The sequence below is a fragment of the Haliaeetus albicilla genome, chromosome 16, assembly GCF_947461875.1.
Source record: "Haliaeetus albicilla chromosome 16, bHalAlb1.1, whole genome shotgun sequence".
Classification (NCBI taxonomy): Eukaryota; Metazoa; Chordata; class Aves; order Accipitriformes; family Accipitridae; genus Haliaeetus; species Haliaeetus albicilla.
This window is the reverse complement of record NC_091498.1, coordinates 24647542-24668842: the sequence shown is the minus strand read 5'-3', so window position 1 is coordinate 24668842 and position 21301 is coordinate 24647542. Positions and strand designations below refer to the sequence as shown.

General features: G+C 57.3%; 1 protein-coding gene and 1 long non-coding RNA gene across 23 annotated transcripts in view; one reads left to right on the top strand and one right to left on the bottom strand.

The window, feature by feature from the left end:
• PAX6 (paired box 6) overlaps nt 1–14303 on the bottom strand; it is a 25621-nt gene extending 11318 nt beyond the window's left edge. For 8 of the 18 annotated variants that reach the window (XM_069803991.1, XM_069803993.1, XM_069803999.1 and 5 more), the window contains exons 1-3: nt 3447–3523; nt 3050–3104; nt 123–253 (exon numbers count right to left, since the gene is read on the bottom strand). In XM_069803991.1, coding sequence (XP_069660092.1) covers nt 123–253; nt 3050–3059 — 141 coding nt within the window. In that variant the 5' untranslated portion in view covers nt 3060–3104; nt 3447–3523. Of the gene's footprint in view, nt 1–122; nt 254–744; nt 873–3049; nt 3105–3446; nt 3524–7068; nt 7212–7315; nt 7759–9759; nt 9886–14158 lie in introns of those variants that run through there. The other 10 variants (XM_069804005.1, XM_069803988.1, XM_069803990.1 and 7 more) reach the window with 10 other exon arrangements.
• Nucleotides 12873–21301, top strand: part of LOC138689297 (uncharacterized) — a 26557-nt gene continuing 18128 nt past the window's right edge. Inside the window, exon 1 of one of the 5 annotated variants that reach the window (XR_011328183.1) lies at nt 12873–13261. This is a non-coding gene — a long non-coding RNA (uncharacterized lncRNA). Of the gene's footprint in view, nt 13262–15688; nt 16683–21301 lie in introns of those variants that run through there. The other 4 variants (XR_011328184.1, XR_011328181.1, XR_011328182.1 and 1 more) reach the window with 4 other exon arrangements.

Genomic DNA, 21301 nt, shown 5'->3' with positions numbered 1-21301 from the left:
TGGTGGGTGGGTGGGTGGGTGTGGGGGGGGTCGGCAATTAGCGCCTTGGCGGCCAGCGGTGGACAAAGCGGCTCTGGAGCGGAGCGGAGCGGTGGGAGGACGGGGGGTGCCGCCGCCTTCACCTGCAGGATCCGGGAGATGTCGCAGGGCCGGGCGCCGCTGTGAGCGAGTTCCACGATCTTCTGCCGCGTGGAGTCGGGCAGCGGCCTCCCGTTGACGAACACCCCGCCGAGCTGGTTCACGCCGCTGTGACCTGCGGGAAGCACAGCGCCCACCATAGCACCCTCCGCTCCCCGCCCGCCCGACAGCCCGCGGACGGGCAGAGCGAACGCGCCGCTCCGCTCCCCTCCGCGCCCCGCCGCGCAGCACCGCGCAGCGCCGCGCAGCGCCCGCCGCTCCGCCCGCTCGGGGGCCGCCGCGACCGGCCCCGGCCTCGCCCGCCGCTCCCCGGGAGCCACGGCGGCTCCGAAAGGCGCCTTCGCCCGCCGCTCCCCGTCTGCAAAACCCGCCGCAGCGGCGAACCCCCAGACCCAACCCCAAAAAAGCCCCGAATATTCCGGGCTGGATCGCCTCGACTTGCTTCCTTGCTTTGCCTCTTTTTTTTTTTTTTTTCCCTCCCCACCAGAGGAAAAAAAAAAAAAAAAACCACCCAAAGCCCAAGCCCAGCCAAGCCTGCCTGCATCCGCACAGCCGCAGCTCGCTTCGCCAAAAGCAAAGCGAGGGGCTGCCTCGCCAGTGCCCAACCTGAAGCTCCAGGCTTTGGAGGAAGGTCTCCCTGGAGAAGCTCTGCTCTACGCTCTCTCCGCTCTCCTCTCTTTGGAGCCTCCTGATAAATTGACTCCAAGAGCCCAGGCTTCTTAGCAATAAATAAGCTCCAAATATAGAAGAGGGGGAAAATATGATGAGCCTCTCTGACATTTGTCTTTAAAATAAAACTAGCTGCACGTCAAGTTTGAGCTTAATTTCTGGAAATAGGCGGAAGTCGCCCCGGATCATGCATGGAAGGCTAATTGAAAAGATCAGTTGGAGCACTTGTGGCAGGCGTGTCACTTTATGACAGTACTCTGCTTTTGAAAATTGCATCGTCACGACAAATAGTAGCATGATAAAACGACCCTTTCTGTCCGCATTTGGATATCACTCAGACTAGATTGAACTCTACGCGCTCTCCCTCCGAGGGAGGCTGCGGTTGGAGGTAGCCGGGGGGCCCTGCGCGGACACAACCGAGGGGACGCGCTCCCCGCGCAAATGGATTCAAAGTGACATCGGGGCTGGGGAATTTGCCGCCCCGGCCCGGCAGCGCGGCCGGCGTCGCGACCCGCGTTTCCCACCGCGGGGAGAGGAGCCCCGCGTCCCTCCCCGCCGGGCGGGCCGGCTCCGGGCGGCGGGGGGCGGCCGGGGGGCGCAGTCCCTCGGTCCCCCCCCCCTTCCCCACCATCATCATCATCATCATCCCCCCCCCCCGTCCCTCGTCGCAGCCCTCCGCCCCCCCGTCCCCGTCCGTGCGTGCGGGGGAGCCCGTTTGAGGGAGGGACGCTCGCCGACATAAAAAATGGCAGCGGGGAAAGCAAAATCAAAGTTTCACTTAAAAGGTTAAGCCTTAATCATTATATAATTTCCCTGGAGAGCGGTGTAGATCTCGCCCAGTGGCAATGATTATGCGCCTTGTATTCTATTGCTAGTCATCTAATAGGAAAACATATGGTGTCAATTTGGATGCTCTGCACCATATACACCCAGGAGTTATTAACACAAAGCCTGAAGAGCCCGCCGCGACCTTTAAACAAAATAAAGGCTTCACCCGAATGATATCTTTTCTGCGTTTTGCAGTGGCGATCCCAAACGGCCGAGTGAAGGCATTTCCCCCATTACCATAAACCCTCGGCACGCCACGGCCAAGGGCAGCCGCCGCCGGCCCTGCCAGGCGCAGGTAACCCCCTCCCCGGGCTGCCGAGGCTCAGGTTTTTTTCTCCAGATAAATGAAAATACATCGCAGGGACAGGCACGCAGCGGGCCCCGGGTTAAAAAAAAAAAAAAATAAAAAAAATTAAAAAAACCCAAACCAACCCGCCACCAAAACAAACAACCGGCTCCACCCGAGGTTTTCAGAGAAACCACGGAAACCTGTGTTTTTCCTGATGCTCCTCGCACGGGGGGGGGGGGAACACAACTTATTAACCGATCTAAGGGGGTGGGGGGGGGGGGGGGGCGACCGGCCTGCGCTCCTCGCCGCCGCTACCCGCGCAAGACCAGCGCGGCGGGGTTGCGCGACCTCGCAAAATCGCGACAGTCGTCGCGATTTTGCGAGGTCGCGCAACCCCGCCGCGCTCCAGCGTGGAGTCCGCTCCGCGGAAGATCCGCGTCCCGGCGAGATAGGGCCTTCTCCGGGCTGGCTAGGACCTCAGCCCCTGTCCGTGTGCGTGTCCCGTCCCCCCCCAACTCCGCGCAGCCCCTTCCGCCGGCGCGCAAGAAGAGCCCCGCTCCTCGCCAACCACCGCGCCCGCTTTGTGGCTCCGTGCGCTCCCGCGTTGTACGAGCGCTTTCCCCTCCGAGAGGCGCGCAGGCCCGCGGCGAGGTCTTTAAACAACATCAGCAACAACGACAAAAAAAAAAAAAAAGGCCAATAACAACGAGAAAATAATAAATAATCCGAAAAAAAAAAAAAAAGACATCCGAATGGGGAAGCAAATAAACCCGGGAGGTGGCGGGGAACTGCACCTAGCACCGTGGCCCCTTTTTTTTTGCCCAACTCCCCCTGCGGAGCGGGTAGGGACACACAAGCCCAGGGCCTGGGCCACGAACCGCGGACAAACCCCGGGAACCGTGACAGCGCTCCCGGCCCCTTCCACGGCGGTACCCGCGCCCCGACGGGGCGGACGATGCTTCCCGGGCCGCGCAAGGACCACCGCGCCCGGCGGAGCCACCTCCCACCCCCCGGCCCCGAAGCGAGCCCCCCCCCCCCCGGCCCCGGGCTGCCTGCCCGCTCCTACGCGCCCGCGGCCGCCCCCGCCTGCCCTCCGCGGCCGCGAAGGGGCGCGGAGTCACTTACTGTTCTGCATGTTGGGCTGATAGAGCAGTATCCCACGGGGCTCGCCTATAGCAGTCTATCAGTGATAAAATAGGCGTTAATCAGGGGAGGTAGTGCACACGGTTGAGCTGCAGAGAGGCTAATATCTCCCGGGCTTACTTTGTTATCCTTGGGCGTCTTCCCCCGATTACTTTAAGGATTTGGGGGGCTTTAACACCTCAAGGCAAAAATGTACATATGTAGCCCTAACACGCGGGGGGGGGGGGAAATTAAGAAAAGCAACCCGCCAAGTGGTTTCTCGTTTTAATTGCATGCAGGTGGCGTATTGCCTCGTCGTTAGTGCCCTTCGCTGAGGTGGTGTATTAAGTGGAGCGACAACAATCACAAAGAGAGTCCGAAGTCATGTTTTTAAACTTGCCTGAAAGCGGGGTGGACTGTCCTCTCATACAATTTAGGGACTCGCACATCTGCGTGTCACTAGTTAAAGTCTTCCCTCTAGGACAAAGCAGAAGAAGTACATTAAAAAGTGCGGAGCGACGCGGGGAAGGTGTGCCGTGCCGGGCAGGACGCGGGCCGGGGGGAGCGGAGCGGAGCGGGCGGAGCTGCGCGGGGGCTGCGCGGGTACCGGCGGGGGACGGGGGGGTCGGGGGGGGACGGGACACCCTCCGCCGGCTGCCCTGCGTGCTGGGAGCGGGGCTCCATTTTTACCTCCGGGTATTTCCTCGAGTTTTTTGGTGTTTTGGTTTTTGGTTTTTTTTTTTTCCCCCGCGGCACTAGCAACTTTTTCTCCCCCAAACTCCCCGTCTTGTGATTAACTTCTTTTTTGGTCTTTAGATCTTCCCCTTTTTCACTGTACTGTGACACACGCTGTCTACCTCGCCTCACTGCTTTAAAAAGTAAGAACAGGAGGGGGTGAGAACTGTTAAACAAAGCCTACAGAAAGCGAACAATGGCCTCCATTCTGCTCCTCTACCCAAACCCCGAGTGCAGAAACCCAGGCTCCTTAACCGGCCGCGCAGCTTCCCAACTCAACGGACCAACAACCCTCCAACTTACAAAGAGCAGAGAAACAAGCCCCTTCTCCCTTCATTAGTGCCTGCCTTGACCCAGCGCCTGGACAGTCCCCAGCGCCTTTTTTTTTCTCTCCCCCCCCCGCCCCCGCTCCCTCCCTCCCTCCTTCCCCTGCTCCCTCTCTCCTCCTCTCGCCACCTTCCCTCCCTCCTTCCCTCTCCCCCCCCCCCCCCGGGCCACTTATTTATTTATTTATGCGTCCCCATGTATTTATTTGAAATCGTCGCGGGTGAAAATGGAAAAGTAATTTCTCGTTATAAATATCTGGCGGTAATTGTGTTACTGGTGCGAGTTGTTAGGGGTTGTAAAAAGATACAACAGCTCAGTGGGGTGCTCAATTGGGGAGGGACAATTACAATAAAGAGCCCATTCAAGGGGGTTGCTAAAAAAAAGGAGGTAAAATAATGAAATAGTCGCAGCCTTCATTTTCTTTCCCTTTTTTTTCGCCTAAAAATACTCATTCTCTTTCTTTTGCGCCTATAATGAATATTAATTTTACTCTTCCTGCGTATGATGGAGAATTCAGAGAGGCACGTTTCCCCATTCAGGACTGGCCACGGTATAATTTATTAAGTAGCTTTTAGTAATCTTAAATCCATAAAAATAAACATCAAACAAGTACTTTCTCGCAGCATGAAGACTTTAACTGGTAAATATTTACTGCTCTTTGGAGAGCTACCTGATTAGCAGCAGAGCAAGCTACACTGTACTACTTCAATGGAGACGTGGCGATATCTCCTTCAGCTGAACTGAACGTGAAGCCATCCCTTTAATACACCAAACACGTCTGCATAGACACACACCGAAGGGGAAACCCACTTCTTCAGACACCATCTCCTCACATATTTCACGCGCAACTCATAAACGTGGGGCCTACGGGGTTAAGGAAAAGCCATCCAGAAAGGCACCATTAAACTTCCAGCCCTCAGCTCTGCCAGCACGGACCTCAGAAATGACAATGAGTGGATTTAAAAGAACGGGGGGGGGGGGGGGGGAGGGGAAAAAAAAAAAAAAAAAGCCACAAACCAAGCCCAAACCAAACCCCAAACACGGCCGAAAGCGTTTTACAATAGAGGGCGAGGGTACCAAGTGCTTCAGCAAGGTAAGAGGAGGTGCGGGGCAAGGGAGCTGCGGTTCTGCTCAGCAACTCTAACGCCTCCAGCAACCGGCCCCGCATCCCCCCGGCGGCCCCGCACCCCGAAGCAACGCGATCGCAAAACCGCCCTTCTCCTGCCGCAGCCCGAAGTCGCTGCTCCCCCGCGGACACCCGCGGACAGACACCCGCGTCCCGGCCGGCGGGACCCGGCCAGCTCCCCGGCGAGGAAGGCAACGCGAGTCGCCGTCTCCTCATAGGCCGGGCCTAATCTGCGAGTTGGTTTTTAATCCCGAAATCCTGCTACGATCGGATGGCGGAGAGCATTTCCCCCCCCCCCCTCTCCCGGTGAAACCGTAATTAGACGTTAAGATGACAAAGTTTCGCGTTCTCGGGGCAAATGAGAAAAAGATAAAAACGAATCGGTTTGCGATTAGGCGTTGGTAAAGGTCAGCAGCTATAAAGATTTATTGTCAAGGGCCACTTTTATTATTTTATGTCCCTAAGATGGAGAAGCAGCAGTCACTTTTCTTCTCTAGGACGTTGTTGTCGTTTTCCAAAACAGCCTCTGCCAGGTACATTTAACCGTTCGAGAAAGTTTGTTTTTAAACTTTCCACAAATTATTCCTGCTCTGCGCGTCCATGTAAAACCTCCGTGCAAAGCGTTACAAGGTTAAATTCAAATCCAGATTTTTTTTTTTCCAATTGCACTTGCGAGGGGAAAAAGAATCAAGTTTATTGCTGCCCTTCCCAGGAGCAAATCTTTTTTTTTTTTTTTTTCCACGGCGAAGAGTTTGCAACTTCTTAAAAAAAAAGAAAAAAAGGCTTTGCTATAGTGGGGGATCGCAGGACGGGGGGATCAAAGGGGCGATTGCGTGGCTCTTGCAGAAATAAGCGAGATTAGTTTGTTTTGGTTTTTTTTTTTTTAAGAGGAAAAAAAAAATTTTCACGGCATACCGATTTAAAAAGGCAGCAAGAAAATTCCGCACACCCGGAGCACGGCGCGCCCCGGTGCCGAGGCGGGACGGGGCGGTGCGGGGGCGCCCGGCGGGGCCCGCGGTGCGCGGTGCGGGCAGCTCCGCGCCCCCGGCGCTTCTCCCGCGCCGGAGCTGGGAAAGTTGCCGGCACTAGGGACAAGTTGGGAAGATCCCCGGGTGGCTGATTAAAGCTGACAGCCCTTCAGCTCCGCTCAGCTCCCCGCCTGTACCGCGCCTGGGAGCTGACTTGGCCTAGGATGCGATTTTTTTTTTTTTTTTCCCTTCTCCCCCCCCCCCCGCAACTCTCGCGGCCGCTCGCTCCCTCTTTTTTCCCCACGATCACGGGCGATCCTTCCCTAAGCGAGACCGCGGGAGCACAAAGCAGAAGCCGCGGACGGGGCCGCCCCCGGGGCAACGAGGCGCCGCTTCCCTCCCTCCCACGCGGCGTGGCGTGGGGCCGGAGCCCGGGCCGGGTCGGGGCCGTGCTTGTCGCCGCGGGCGGCCGCTCGGGTCTGCGGGAACGGCCCCGACCCGGGCCGGGCTCCGGCCCCGCCGCCCCTCCGAGCCGGGGTACCGGCAGCATCGGCGACACAGACACCGGCGCTCGTGGTCTCCCTGCCCGGCAAAGGCTGCGTGGGAATTAACTGCTGCTGGTGTTGGCATTGGTTTCCGAGTCAGATGCTTTAGCTTTTCCAGAGGACACGGGCTTATGTGAAAGGCAGAAAGTTTGTGAGCTCCTGGGCTGGAAAGTTCCCTGGGAAGCTCTCCGGAATGCAAATGGGAATATGAGAGAGAGAGAGAAAGAGAGCGAGCGAGAGAGAGGAGGAGAGAGCGAGAGCCCTGCCTAAATATTAAAATGCAAGGAGGGAGAAGTTGGGAGAAGAAATGAGCAGACTCACCTTTATGAGGCATCCTGTCTTGTTGTCAAAGCTCCTGTCAATAGTTTAAGAGCGCACTGATTTGAAATGATGGTGCTTTAAAAAGAGTTGCCAGCAAAATAGTTTTTCTCCACTGAAGCTGCTGGTTGTGTGATCTTGAATTCCTGGGAAGGAGACAGAGATTGACAATAAAATGGGCTGTCAGTGACTGGAGAGCGAGAGATAAAAGAGTGTGTGAGTGAAGTGGGGAGAGAGAGACAGAGCACACCTATGCTGATTGGTGATGGTTCAAGTGTATTAATGTATGTGTGCCTTGGTCTCTGCCTCGCCTCCACTGCTCTTCACTGGCCCATTAGCAAAGCCTGACCTCTGTCATCATCTTCCAGCAAAACACTTCCTCCCTGCGCCTTAACCAGAGCGGGAAATGCGGCCGAGCCGGGGCTGGCTTTTCAAACCCACTAATCACTCCGCAACATGCAAATGCTCCCCTCGCTCCCACACAAAATATTGCTTTATGCAAAGCAACGCCAGCGCCTCCCCGAAGCCGATTGGCCGCCCGACGCCCGGCACGGCTCAATTGGCCCAGCCGTTTGAATATGAATGCGCTGGGCCCGGCTTTCCCCTCTCCTCGCTCCCCAGCCGCGCCCGCCGCCCGGCCCCGGGAGCCGGCAGCCGGGCCCCGGGCTCCGCCGCCGCTGCCACCGCCGGGCCCCGCCGCCTCCGAGCCGGGCCTTCCCCCCGCGCCGCCGGCGAGCCGGGCCCCGGGGACCGGCGCGTTTTCAGGTCGGGCTGGGGGAGGGAGGCAGGCGGGAGGGGGGGCGGCGGAGGAGGAGGAGGAGGGGGGGGGAAGGTCAATTTGCATTTAAACAGTTCGCTCCAGTCCGACAATGGAGATAAGGGGAAAATAACATTCAAATGGTAAAGACATAAATATTTGGGAGACAGGGGCTTTGTCAGCGGTGAATCGCCCGGAGCTCCCCGAGGCCGGCAGACCCCCCCCCCTTCCCCGCTCCCGGCGCCGGGGAGCGGGAGGCTCTGCCCGGCCGGGAGAGAACAGAGCAAATACACCATTTACTTTGTGTATTGAGGGCTCTTGTGAAAGGCCCTGAAGAGTCCTTTACCAAACACTCACAAACTTCTCCCACGTGCCATTTGTTGACTAAGGGCTGCCGGGCTGGTTTGTGCCTTTTTTTTTTTTTTAAGACACCACGGAGGAGCTTCGAGGGGAGGGGGGGGGTCTGGAGGGCAGCGGCCGGGCTCTGGGCAATGCAGCCGCTTTGTGCCCGGTCGCTGAAGGGGCTTCCCCCCCCCCCCCCCCCGCCTTTTGCAAAGGGAGCCCCTTCACTGGCTGCCAGAAACTCAAGGGGGAAAGTAAGTAAATGACTTTGCTGCTCTGACCACACACCACAAGTACATTTGTTGAATGCCGGACTATTAAGACACACCTCAGTAAACCCTAAAGCAACCCCTCCGCGCATGCATTTAAGGTTACACTGGGAGCACCAGTCCGAGCTCAGGGTGTCCCAATCGGTTATGGCGAGTGGTCCGGGGGGGGGAGGGGAGGGGGGGTCTGCACAGGGAAGGGAAAAGAAAAAAAAAAAAAAGCCTTGGGGGAAAGAAAGGGAAGAAGAAGAGACAGGAAAAAGAAATTCCAAGAGCCACCGCGGTAAGTGGAGAGTATGAACGCGCAAAGCATAAAATGAAGTCGTAGCCGCATACACTTGACTTCTCTTGACATGTGAAAAGTGCTAAAAGTCAAAGCTCATCAATAAAGTATCTTGAAATTGAATAAGAGCCCTGACAACCATTGCATTCTTAAATAAAGTACAATGAGGAGACAAACGACTCTGCCAAGGAGTTTGCATGTGAGTGAAAGGGCGCCTCAATGGGAGCGGGATAATGGGCTGCCCGGCCGTCATGCACTGTCATCCCCGGTCCCGCCGAGAAGCTGCCACAGCTCCCTAATAGCACAAAATGGGCTCTTAAGAGACTGCTGCCTGCCCCTCCGCCGCTCGCTTCCCTTCTTTCCCTTCCTCTGCCCCCGACGCCGGGGTGCCGCGACGGCCACCCCCGCTCGGCTCCCGGCGGGGAGGCCCCGGGAGGCGGGGGGCTGAGGCGGGCAGCCTCTCCCCGGCCCTGTCTGGAAACCGGGAACGGGCCCAGCAAAGTCTTTCCGCGGAGACTACGGGGAAGGGAGAGCCGCCGCCGGGCCGGCCCCGGGACCCGGCCGGCCCCACCTGCAGCGGCGAGGGGCCGGGGGGGCCGCTCCCCGCTCCCCGGCGAGGCTCTTTGCCTCCTCGTCCAGGCCTAGGGCAACCTGGGGGGTTGGTTTTATTCCCCCCCCCCCCCCCCCGAGTCATGCATATTTATAGAAACGGAGCCGAGTATCGCGATGGACATACGGGAGCGTTTGGGTGTGATGGGATCTCCCCTGAAGGTAAGGCAGAGCAGGAGCGGGGGAGCCCGGTCGTGGGGCTGCGGGGCACCCCCGGGGGGGGACTCTGCCAAAACTTGGGGCTCGGGCAGGACCCCCCCTCCCCCGGCAGCCCCCTCTCCCCCGCGCTCGCCTCCTCTCCTCCTCCCCCAAACTTTCCAAAGTACCGGCTGCCACCGAGCGAACCTGCCCGTGGCCCGAGCATCGTTTGGGGGGGGGGCGCCGAGGGGACCTTTCAGAGCCACAAAAGCCAACGAGGGCCAAACCCGAGTACGAACCGATGTCCCGCTCGTCTCGCCCTCCAGGGTGAGTCCCGGCGAACCGTCCCGCGAAGGAGCCCGCCTGCCCTCCTCCTCCTCTCCTAGTTGCCGGTGGCCGAGGCCGGGCGTCCCGCCGCACGCATCCTGCAGGCGAGAGAAAGAGGCTGCCGGTTGGAAGCTCGCACGGATCTCGGAGGCTCCGAAGGGATTTTAAAAGCTGGGGTCTAGTCCTTTCTCTGGAGTGAAGTCAGTCGTGTCCGCGGGTTTTGAGTTGGTCTTTTTTTTTTTTTTCTCTTGCCTTTTTTTTGTTGTTGTTTGGGTGGGTTTTTTTTTTCCTGTTGCACTCCCTCTCTAGCAAATGAGCGCAATTTTTTGTTACTCTCGTCCACGGGGCGTTAAAGGGGGAAAAGAGCGAAACCACTTTGTCCGAAATCGCAGGCGAATATCATTTTTACAAGCTCTCAATTAGCCATCCCTTGGATTAGCACCTTCTTACGCCTCCTCGCCAGAATAAAGCAGCCGTAATCTTGTTGCTATTTTCCCCTCGGGCGCAGCGGGCTTTGTGTTCCCTCCCCCCCCAAAAAAACTTTTAACGTGTGTGTGTGTGTGTGTGTGTCCCCCACCCAGCCGAAAAAAAAAAAAAAAAAAAATACCCGGGCAGGGAGGGGAGGGAGGGGAGGGCAGGGGTGAACGCCGGTGACGTCACGGCGGGGCGGGGGGGGGGGGCACCGGTGGAGCGGGAGCCCCGAGCGAAAGTTAAGAGGAAGAAAGAGGAGCGGGGCGGGCCGCCGGGGCCGCGCGTGTCTGCACGCGCGCGTGGGTGCGCGCGTGTGCGCGCAGCGGCGCGGTACCGTGCCGTGCCGTGCCGTGCCGTGCCGTGCCGCGCCGCCCGCCCCGTCGCGTCCCGCCGGAGCCGGCTCTGTCCCGGCGCGGAGCTCCGCGGGGTCCGGCCCGGCTCCGCGCCGCCATTTTACCTCCACCCGCGGCGGCGGCGGCGGCTGCGGTGGGCGCCCAGGGGGACGACGCGGGACCGGGCCCCGGCCCCGGCCCCGCCGCCGCCTCCCGCCCCCGGCCCGGTTACCCCTTGCCCGCCCCCCCGGAGGAGCGGGCAGCCCGCCCGGCCCCGGCCGCCGCCGCGCCCTCCCCGCCGCCCCCTCGCCCCCAGCCCCAGCGCTCCCCGGCCAGCGGTGCCCGGCCGGGGGAAGCAGGGACTTGCCGGGACCGCCGAGCCTGGATACCTCCAAAGGAAACGCTTGCTTTTCTTTTTCTTTTCCCGTTTTTTTTTACCTAGCAGCTTTCCAGCCGCCGCTCGCCCTTCCGAGAAGGCTGCCGCCCTCCCCGCCCGGCCTGTTTCTCCTTTTCCTTCTATTTTTTCTGCGTTTGGTTTTTCTTTTCTTTTCTTTTTTTCTTTTTTTTTTTTCCTAGGAAAGTGATTTCTCGACTTTTAAAAATGCTCCGCTCGCCTTTTTAATTAGGCGGGAGGAGAAGCACTGCTGTGAGGTGCTTCTCGTTACCCCTTCCCAAAAGCCCTGCCCTCCTGCAAGCGCAGACCGTGCCCCCCCCCCCCCTTTCCACGGGCGAGGGCTGCGCCGGCGGCACCCGCGCCCGCCCGAGGTGTGCCGTGGGACCCCGAGGCCGTGGGACCCCGCGGCCCCGGCCGTGGCGCTCGGCATGGACTTAGACACCCTTTGAAGATTTCTACTTTAAAATCCGCACAGGATTATTGTAACTAGCATTTTTCTGCCTCAGTTTTTTTCTTCCTCCCCCCTCCCCCCTTTTTTTAAAACTATTTCAAACAAAAAAAAAGAAAAAATGGGCATAATAAAAAAAGGTTTTTTAAAAAAAGGTAAGTAACTATTATATATGGCAAGGCTTTTGTTTGTTTGTTTTGTTTTTCCTAATTAAAATAATTTTTCACTTTTTTACACGATCTCGTGCCTGGGCTTTGATTTGTGTTAAACAGCAGTGTTTGCTTCCCTTTCGTATTTTGTTAGGTGTTGAAAGCAGAAAGTGCTGAGTTAGAGACTCCAGTATCGTCTCGTTGTATTAATATCTGGGCTGCAAACTACCTTTTTTAATACCCAGAAAAATGCTTAAAGTCCTCTTGTCCAGTTCGGTCTAAAACTGAAGAGATACACAAATCCTGACGTCTTAGACTACAATGCTTTTGCCTTCAGGACACTTAATGCCTATTTGTATATGTAGAGACAGTGTTTGAAACCTATAATGCACAGGACACTGAGTTAAGTGGAGCTTTTCTAGTTTATAAACAATCTGCAAAAAGTTTGGAATCGATTTAACCTCTTTTCTGTTGGCCTTTTGCATAAGGCGCAGCTCTGTGTGGCAGGATAAAAAAAGGCTTTCTGGACCCTGCCGAAGTCGCTCTGAAACTGGAAGACGAACATACATCTTTCTGGACGAGAAAGCCTTTGATTATATATATGTGAAAAGTGTCATGCAACCGGACCCGCTCGAAAAGCCTTCAGAAAAGAAGGAGGGGGGGCGGTGGAAGCTTAGCGCATCCTGACGGGCTTCTTAAATGCTATTGATTGGGACAAGCTGTTCAAAACCCCAGTAACAGTTAATCTGCCTGTTAATCAAGCCACTAAGGAGCTCAATGCGAGTTTTATTAGCAACTGGAGAACACAGGCAGCAGAAAGGATCAAAAGCCTACACCCTTGATATTTGTAAAACCAGCCTTTCCCAAAAATATTTTTTCAATTACAGGGTAATTCCGAGCTTATCAGGGCTCGCTCGCAGCCCCACGCAGATGGTTCCGCAGGCGCTGCCAACGCCACGAAACCAAATGAACCGGCATCGCGCTGGCCCCGCCGAGGTGCGGGGGTTAAAAATAACGCGGTGAAGGGGGGGGGGTCCCGCTCTCGCCTCTCGCCCACCTCGGGCTCTCCTGGCCTCCCGAATTAGCAGCAAACCCTAAATTTGGCGAGCCACGAGGAAGCGGTACGGAAACTCCTCGGATTCACGTCAACCGTGTTATTAGGCGGAGGGGTCGAGGGCTCTCTTTCTTTTAGCTGGCATATTTGATTTATCGCGGCAACTTTGCGGGGTACGTTTGTTTCCCTCTGCCCATCCTTTCGGTGGAGCCGCTCATTTAAATCCTAAACAACAAAAAAAGTTTAAATCGCAAGGTTCGCGATTCGGAGAGCCCGAAAGTTGCATTTCCAGAAATTTAATGGCCAGAAATATTATTATATCGGCTAAAATCAACATTTGATCTTGTCATTTTTAATGCAAACCGATTGCTTTATATGTCAGCGAGATATGCATATAAAAGACTATCTGGTCAGAGGTAATTATGTCACAGCTTTTTCTCGGCATGACAGCTGGATAAACACCATCTCCAATAAACATCTCTAATTAGGGAGGAGGATCTGAGATAGATGGTGTTTGATTTATTACTGAAGGAGAATGTCCATTTACCGGTATATTATAGTGAAGCATCAGAGGGAGCGTTCCCGCTAACGCACCGTAAGGAATATTTGGAGATGCTGGCGGACAGGTAAGCGGTGTTTTAGGTTTTACGCCGTTATTTTGTTTCGCGTTATTTCGGAGGAAGAACGACCTTTCTAGGGTATCTCCCTCTCTCCCCCTGACGCCCTGATTGAGCAGAGGCACCTAGGGCTGGGAAGGCAAGCCGGCGTTTGGGGGCCGAAGAGGTATGGTCGCCTCTCGGCTACCGGCCCTTCCCACGCCCGAGCAAGGGCGACCGAGCCTCCGCGGCGCCCGGCGACCCCCCGGCGGGGAAGGGCAGCTGGGACGCGGCCCCCCGACGACAGCCCTCCTCGCCGCAGTCCCGCCGCCAGCCCGCCTTTCCGCGCCCCTCCGCGGGGGCGTGCGGGCCCACCGCGCCGGACCCTCCGTACCCCGCTCCCGCCCCGTCCAGCCTGCCCGGGGCGGGGGGGGGGGGGGGCTGGGGCCCGAGCCGGCAGCTCCAGGGCCCGGGGGTCTGTGGGGGGGGGGTGTCCGAGCCGGGCGCCCCGACGGGCGCGGTAACCTGCGGCCGCCCCCGCCACCTGAGACGGGTAACGGCGAGGGAGTGGGTCACGGGGCGGGGGGAAGGGGAGGGGAGGGGGCTGCACCGCCCGCGCGGGGGGGAAGTTTGGGAAGCGGCTCGCCCCCTCCGCCCCGGGCTCCCCCCCCCCCCGCTCCGACGGGCGGGCAGCGGCCGGAGCCGCTCCCTCCCTCCCTCCCTCCCTCCTTCCCTCCCTCCCGCCCCCACCTGTTGTGCGGGGCTCCAGCCCGCTCCCCTCGCTTTTTCCCCCCGCGGGGTGTGGGGGGGGTACCCGGCTGCCCGGGCTCGGGGTACCCGGCCCCTCCCGTCGGGCCGGCGGTAGGGAAGCGGCCCCGGGTCGGGGGCGAAGGGCCGGGGGGGGGGGGCGCCGTGCGGAGACGTTACCTGTCAGCGGGCGCGGAGGGCCCGGGCGCGGCGGATCCCGCAGCCGGGAGGAGGTACCTGAACGGCTCCGGTCGCCAATTTCCACGCAAGAACCTGCCACCCAGTTTAAATGTCAATGACAGCAAAAAGAGGGGTGCTGCCTTTGCACTAACTTTCCCTTAATATCCACGCCAGCGCCTCCCCCATTGGCTGGGCCGCCCCGGTGACGTCACGGCGGACAGTAGTTAGCTAATGAGACATTTTAGGCGACACGAGCGCGGACGGCGCGAGCCCGGACACCGCCCGCCCCGACGGCGGGCACGGCACGGCACGGCCCGGTACGGCCCCGTTCCGGGGCTCCCCCCCGGGTCGGGGCTCCCCCCCGGGCAGCGGTGAGGGGCTGCTGCCTCCTCCTCCCGCTGCCTGCCGGCTAAACGGGGGGCTGCGGCCCGACGGCTCGCCTCAGCCGCGGCGCTGCCCGCAAACCGACCCCGGCCTGCCAGGCCAAAGTTTAGGCTGAGGGTTGGCTTCTTCCCCTGTGAAACGCTCTCCGAGGGGGGGGGACACACTCGTGCGTGGGTCAAAAGAAACCTCCAAAGCCCGGCTCAGCCCTTGCGGCTTCTCGGACACGCTGTGGCCGCCCCAAGCTCGCCCGCAGCTCTGCTGGGGGAGCGGGATGATGCTAACCCCTGCGAGACGGAGGGGGCAGGCCCCGGTGCGCCCGGGACACGCGTGGGGCCAGCCCGGCGACCCTCCTGCACCGTGAGAGCCCCTTGCGGGTGACCCGGGCCCGGCGGGTCCTACCCGGGCTCCCCGCTCTCGCCTCTCCCATCAGAGAGGCAGGGAGCGAGGCCGTTATTTGCACACACTCGTCAGGGCAAATAATTTATCAGTGAAGAGGGCCGCCCCCCCGCCGATAGTTTTATTGAACTGCACTTAAATGTCTCGCGAACCTGCCGCTCGCCGGGGATGAGGCGGGGGCTGCCGGACACATTAGAAATAGGCTTCGACGGGGGGGGCTGGGGAGGAGGAGGGGGCTTTGCGGGGTACGGGGGTGCCGCGGGGCTGCTCGCCCGGCCCCGGCCCCTGCTCCGGTTCTGCCACCGGGCCAGGGAGCCCGGGGTGCCCGGCTGGGATCCCAGGTGACCCTTTTTTCTCCTTAAGCGGCCGGGCCGCGTAAGTCCCGCGGCGTTGGCAGGTAGCGACGGCCCCGGGGGGTCGGGGGGTGCCAGGAAGGGGTTTCGCGGCGCGTTTGGAGCCGCTGCCATTAAGGGTCTTGCGGCTCCCTGCAACCCGGCAGGGTCCTCCAGGGAAGCGTTGGAAACACCACGGCTCCCGCCTGCTTATCTGGCTGTCAATAAAAGGAGATGGCTCCTAAAGCAGGGCCAGGTGCTGCCTCCCCTGCTCTCCAGCGCGCCGCTCTCCAGAAACTGCTCAGGCGTGAAGCCAAGTCTGCTTGGCCAGGCCTCGGCGGAGGCAGGCAAACAGTCCCCTCGCCAGCGCCAGAGCGCTCTCTGTTTGCCTTTTTATCTCCTAAAAAAAAAAAAAAAAAAAAATTTAAAAAAAAAATAATAGAGGGAAGCGAGGCAGGAAGGTGGGGGAGCGCCGGGAGCAGAGTCCGTATTTGGCTGTGAGATGGCCGCAGAGGCTAAAAAAAAAATAATAAAAAAAAAAAATTAAAATAATAATAATAAAGGATGGGGGGGGGGAAAGCTGGCGGGACCCCGGGGGCGGCGGGGCCGGGCCGAGCCGCCTCTCCCCGCCGGGCGCTGGCTCAGGACGCTCCGCCGCGGGTGGGGGTGAGCCCCCGGCCCGGCCCCGTCTCACCCCTCGGACGGCGGAGGCGGGGGGGGTCCGGGCGCGGAGAGCCCGCGGCCCGGCGGGGACCGGCTGGCTCCGGCGGGGAGCGGTGCCGGGGAAACGGGGAGAAAAAGCTTCCTCCCCTCCCTTTCTCCCGCCTGCGTGTCCCCCCGTTATTTTCGTCTTCTGGCACCGTCGGGTCCGCAGCCTTCACCTGGGCCGCGGAGGAGGGAAGGCGGCTCCGCGGAGCAGCGCGGAGCGGACCCCCGCGGGCGCGGAGGGCAGCCGGGCTCGGTGCGGGCGACGCCGCGCCGGGCAGGGGATAGGAGCAGGGGCACGGCAACGTGTTACAAATTTATAAGCATTATACATATTTGATTTACACCACGGTACGAAGTTGTGTTGGTTTTTTTGGTGGTGGTGGTTTGGTTTTTTTTTTTTTTCCCGAGGATGCCCCAAACCCCCGTGTTCACATAGATTGAGCAATTCTCAACACACACTGTAATAATGAGCTTTAATTCTCTATCCAAGCAGAACTTGAGCAATAATAATAAGCACATCAGAACAATTTGTTTACTGTGGCATTGCACAGGCTGCAGGGTCCAAGACTAGCTACAATAAACGGTAAAAACCAAAGGAAACTCTCTAGAACAGGAAAAATATTGCGATAGAAACGTGGTTTTGGCTTTCAAGGAATGAGGCACTTGACTAGCAATTTAGCTGGGATATTTTGCCCTTGTCCAAGGTACGTGGTTTTAAATACTTTCTTTTTATTTCCCCCACACGTTTCTTTGCTTGTCTAACATTTCTCTTTTGCCCTCAGGATTGCGTTTAAACCTTGGTGCAGAAATGTAATTTTGCTCTTGTTTTGTTTTGCCTTTTTTTTTTTTTTTTTACCCTCTCGTCCTGTCGGTTCAGCCCTCTCGCAGTTTGATAGAAACTGAATAGCTCCATCTCTTCGAATAAAAAATACCTGAGTTATTCTTGAAAAGGCTTTTCGTGTGTTGCCATATAAAGGTCTGAGAGCTTTCCGCCTGTTGTGGGGATGGCAGGCTGCGAGGCTCTCCTGCAACCTGGTAAACGGTTGCACCTAAACCTTCTCCTGAGCCTTCGCCAAGAGCGGGCTGAGCCGGCTGACACGGGGCACCCCGGTTTGTGAGCCCTGGCGAGCTGGGAACTTGTTGTAACAAGCGGGATTAGTGTGCGGGAGTGTGTGTTTTGGGGGGGGGGGGTTAATTTAAGATGCTGCAAGAAACTTCTGTGAACTGAAGCGTCCTAAAGACAGAAATTTAGCAGAAAGAGAACATTTCCCCCCGTGAAGAATCCCACTGTAGCCGCCTGTATAATAAGACTATTATTTTCAATGCCGCAACCTTGTTTTCTCATCCAAAAAAAAAAAATTCAGATTAAAAAAAAATACTTCTTGCTTAAAAAAGAAACGTATAGCTATAAATCATTTCTTTATACCTTAACTTTGTAGCTGGGCTTTCTCTCTTTATTTTTTTTTTTTTCCCGAGGACTCCTAATGCTATTAATTTGTCTAAAACTTTATTCTGGGCTGTCTTGAATTATTTCCCTTCTCTATCCTTTAAAACATTTTCATAATAAGCGTGACTCCGGACAATGTTTGATTTGTTTTTCTCCCCTCATCCCGGTTTAGACTGAGACATTAGCTGAATTCCCTGGGGGTGATTGGATGCAATTCGCTGAAAGTCGACAGGCACGTCCTGGATGTTAGAAATTCACTTTTCCTCAACGTGACAAGGCTGAGTTCGATCTACAATTGTATTTGAAAGGGCAATGAGCGGAAAGATCTCCCATCATTAAAGCCTCCCTCTTCTTTAGCAAAATAACAAGATACTTCATTTGCACACAAACACTCGGGGAAAAAAAAAAAATCCCAAACCCCGACCGACCTGCGATAACTCTTTAATAAAACGCTATCTCTGCATAATTTGGGAGGGGGGGACGACATATCAAAAGGTATCGGAGGTCCCCCAAAGCGCCCATGTGATCAAGTTGACTTTTTACTTTAAATCTTGAATAAGATGTGAGTTGTAACAAGGGGATTTGCACTTACTCCATGACCCTTGTAATTGGATTAAATATAGACTGAGACGTACAAAAACATACCAAGATTGACACCTGCCAACTGGACTTCCTTATGATTGATTGTGATGCTTCGTGCTGGCAACAATAATGAAATAAATTGTATGGATAAAACAGCACATTTGTCATTTCCGTGCCATAAGAGAGGAAGGCAGCGTGTTAGGCAAGCTGTTATCTGACAGGCACGAACAGCAGACACAACTAAAGAGCTAAACAAGGATTCCAGACATTGACAAGACAAATTATAACTTGTCACAACCTCTTTAAATTCAGAAGTTTTCAATTAACATATATATTGCTGTTACATATAAGAGCGGCCGGACTTCAAACATAAACAGCCAGGGACGGAGGGCGTCGGGGGGCCGCGGCAGGCTCCGGCGCCGGCTCTGCCCGGGCTGCCGCCGCCGCTCACCGGCCCCGCGGCCCCGGGGACGACGCCCCGCAGCCGCCCCGGGAGCTGCCCCTGCCCCCCCCGGGGACGGTTCTCCCGGGGGCCGCGGGACGAGCCGGCGGGGGGTCGCTCCCGCCCGCCTTTGTCCGCCCCCGCCGCCCGGCCGCGGCGCGGAGAGGGGCGCGGAGGGGGGGGGGGGGGCGGCGCAGGTAGCGCATCCCTTCGCGGCGAGAAACCCCCGTCCGCTCAGCCCGGGCTGCAAAACGCGGTCGGCGGCGGTGTGTCCCGTCGGTAATGGATTTGGATTTAGGGCTCCCGGCGGCAATTCGCGGCCGGGGGGCGGGGGATGCGGCGCAGGCGGGATGCCGCGCTCCTCCGCGCCCGGCCGCACCCGCGCAGCCCCGGGCTCCCGGGCCGGGCCGGGCTCTCCGCCGCCCGCCGGGGCCCCTCCGGGAGCGGGGAGGGAGGCAGCCCCCGCGGGACCCCCCTGGAGGGACCGGGATCTGGGCTGGGACCCACTTCGCCGTCCCTCGGCTTCCCACTCGTGACCGGGCTCCCCCCAGCCCGGCCCGGGTGTCCCAGCGGGGAAAAGCCGCGGTCCTGCGGAGGGGGGGGGGACGGACGGGGCACACGGAGACGGGACATCGGGGCACAAGGACTTGGGTTTGGGCTGGGCTTTCCAGGGTCCTGCCGGGGTTCGGCGAGGTGGGCCAGTGTCCGGGGATTTGGGCCATCTGCCCCCCGGCAGATAAGCTCTGCCCTTCCCGGTGCGCTGGGAAGCGGGAGGGGGCTCAGCGGGACATGGAGCCGAGCCCCAAACCCGCCCCTGTCGCGACCCCCCAAAATGCCAACGAAACAGCCGAGCCATTTCCCCCAGGAACGTGGTGCGCTTCGCCCGAGGAGGTGCTGACCTGACCCGGGCCAGGCCGGCGAACATCCCCCGGGAGCAGAAAGAAATCCCGCCTCTCCCTCGGAACCGTCGGGTCCCGCTCGAGGGGCAAGTCCAGAGCTGGTACAAATCTTTTCCACCCCCGTTTCTTTTGTCCGAGCGGGTTTCTGCGGGCTCCGAGGTGAGGAGTGGTAAAAGGGCAGGGCTGCAGCAACGCGGCTCTCCCGGCCGTGGCCGGGGGCAGAGAAAAAAGGACCCTCCCCCCCAAAAGCCCGAGTCCCAACTTGGGGAAAAATAACTAATATTCCAAGGCGACCTTTCCATTTGCTGTAATTACTGCCAAACTCATTCCTCTAAATTAAATGCTGCAAGTGATTTGAATCCTTGTAAAGCAAAAACCAAGTTCCATCGAATTAGTTGTAGCCTGCCTGCTTTCCCCAGTGACTGCATCTATTAACATTATAATCTCAAACACCATTTTTTATGTAACACTATTGTTAGTAAATCAACTCCTCAGGTCCACAGAGACGCTGACCCCTGGCAATTCAGTGAAAGTGTAATTATCTCCCCGAATCTTGGACAGATTTAAGAGATTACATTTCAACTAAATCTATATCAATGCTAATTTTTCCCAGACTCCAGGTGCTAGGCACTCCGAAATGGTGTTTCTGCCCAGCAGAATGGGTTACAAAGAGGAGAGGGCTTGCTGTGTAGAGGGCCAAAAGAAATGAAGCCCCACATAAAATTACACCTATTTTTTGCTACAAAACCTGGTTCTTGTATGGCAAAGTTAAACAAAGCAGCTATGCTAAATTAGCGTTAAATAAAGGCTAGTTTAATGCTCGGTTACAGTCAACTGGTGTATATTTGATGGCTAATTGTCTATCAAAATTAAAAAGAAAAGAACAAATGATTCGTTATAAGAAGGTGTTAAAAGCTTCGACAAAAGGACATTTCACAAATATAGTATCTGTGGATGGCGAATTGTCCTTTTGAAGCTTTTTTAATGTACTAAAGGCCTGGGACTCCCTAGATATGAATAATGGGGAGAAACGCGCTCTTTTATTCGGAAAGAGCCTCTTTTAAACCAGTCGCTCTCCTAAAACGCCAAGGACAATATTCCGGCAGGAACGGGGACCCGCGTTGCTGTGATTTCCGACGGCCACTTAAATAAATAATGCCTCGGCAGTAAAAAGGCATTTAAATGCTATTTGGTTTGCGCTTAAAGAGACCTAAGCGCCTTCCCGGCGGAGAGCAGCTCTCACTTGCAAATCAGCCGATAGCAGCAGGGAGAAAACTGTGTTCGGAGGGCTGCGGGGATGGGGATGGCGATGGGGACGGATCCTGCCTCGGGTGGCCCGCGGCCAGGCGAGGTGCGGGGCCGCCCGCCCCGCAATTATTTCTTTATCAGAGTAATGGGCCAGGAAATATTCCAGGGAGGGAGCTGCGGGGGGAGGGAGCGAGAGGGGGAGAGCCGCAAAAATAAGAGGGAAAAAAAAAAGGTAAAGCCCCCCCCCCCCAAAAAAAGAAAACCCTCTTGCACGAAGTTAATTAAAAGAGGATGGCGGCGAAGCGGGCGCTGGGGCAGGGTCAGCCCCGCCGGCTCCGCGGGCGCGGAGCGCTGCGCGGCCGGTCCGCGCGGGGAGGGAGCGGGTCCGCGCCCCCGCGGAGGGCGTGTGGGAGAGCCGGAGTATGCAAAAAAGCCCCGACTAAATCATGCAGCAAGAACGACAAACCGTCTGGAAAATGGACCCACGGAGCAGCAAGAATGTACTTTTTTATCTTTGACAACTTGTGTCCTAAAGAAACTATCTTGAAGATAATTGAAATGATTACAATTCATTGCTGCCTTACTTTGAGTAGGAACAGTCAAATAATGAAATCTTAGTAATACAGCAAAAATTTAATTTACATTGCACCACTGCTCGAGGTTTCCTTTTTTCCCCCCTTTTTTTTATGCCCAGCTTCCCCTAGA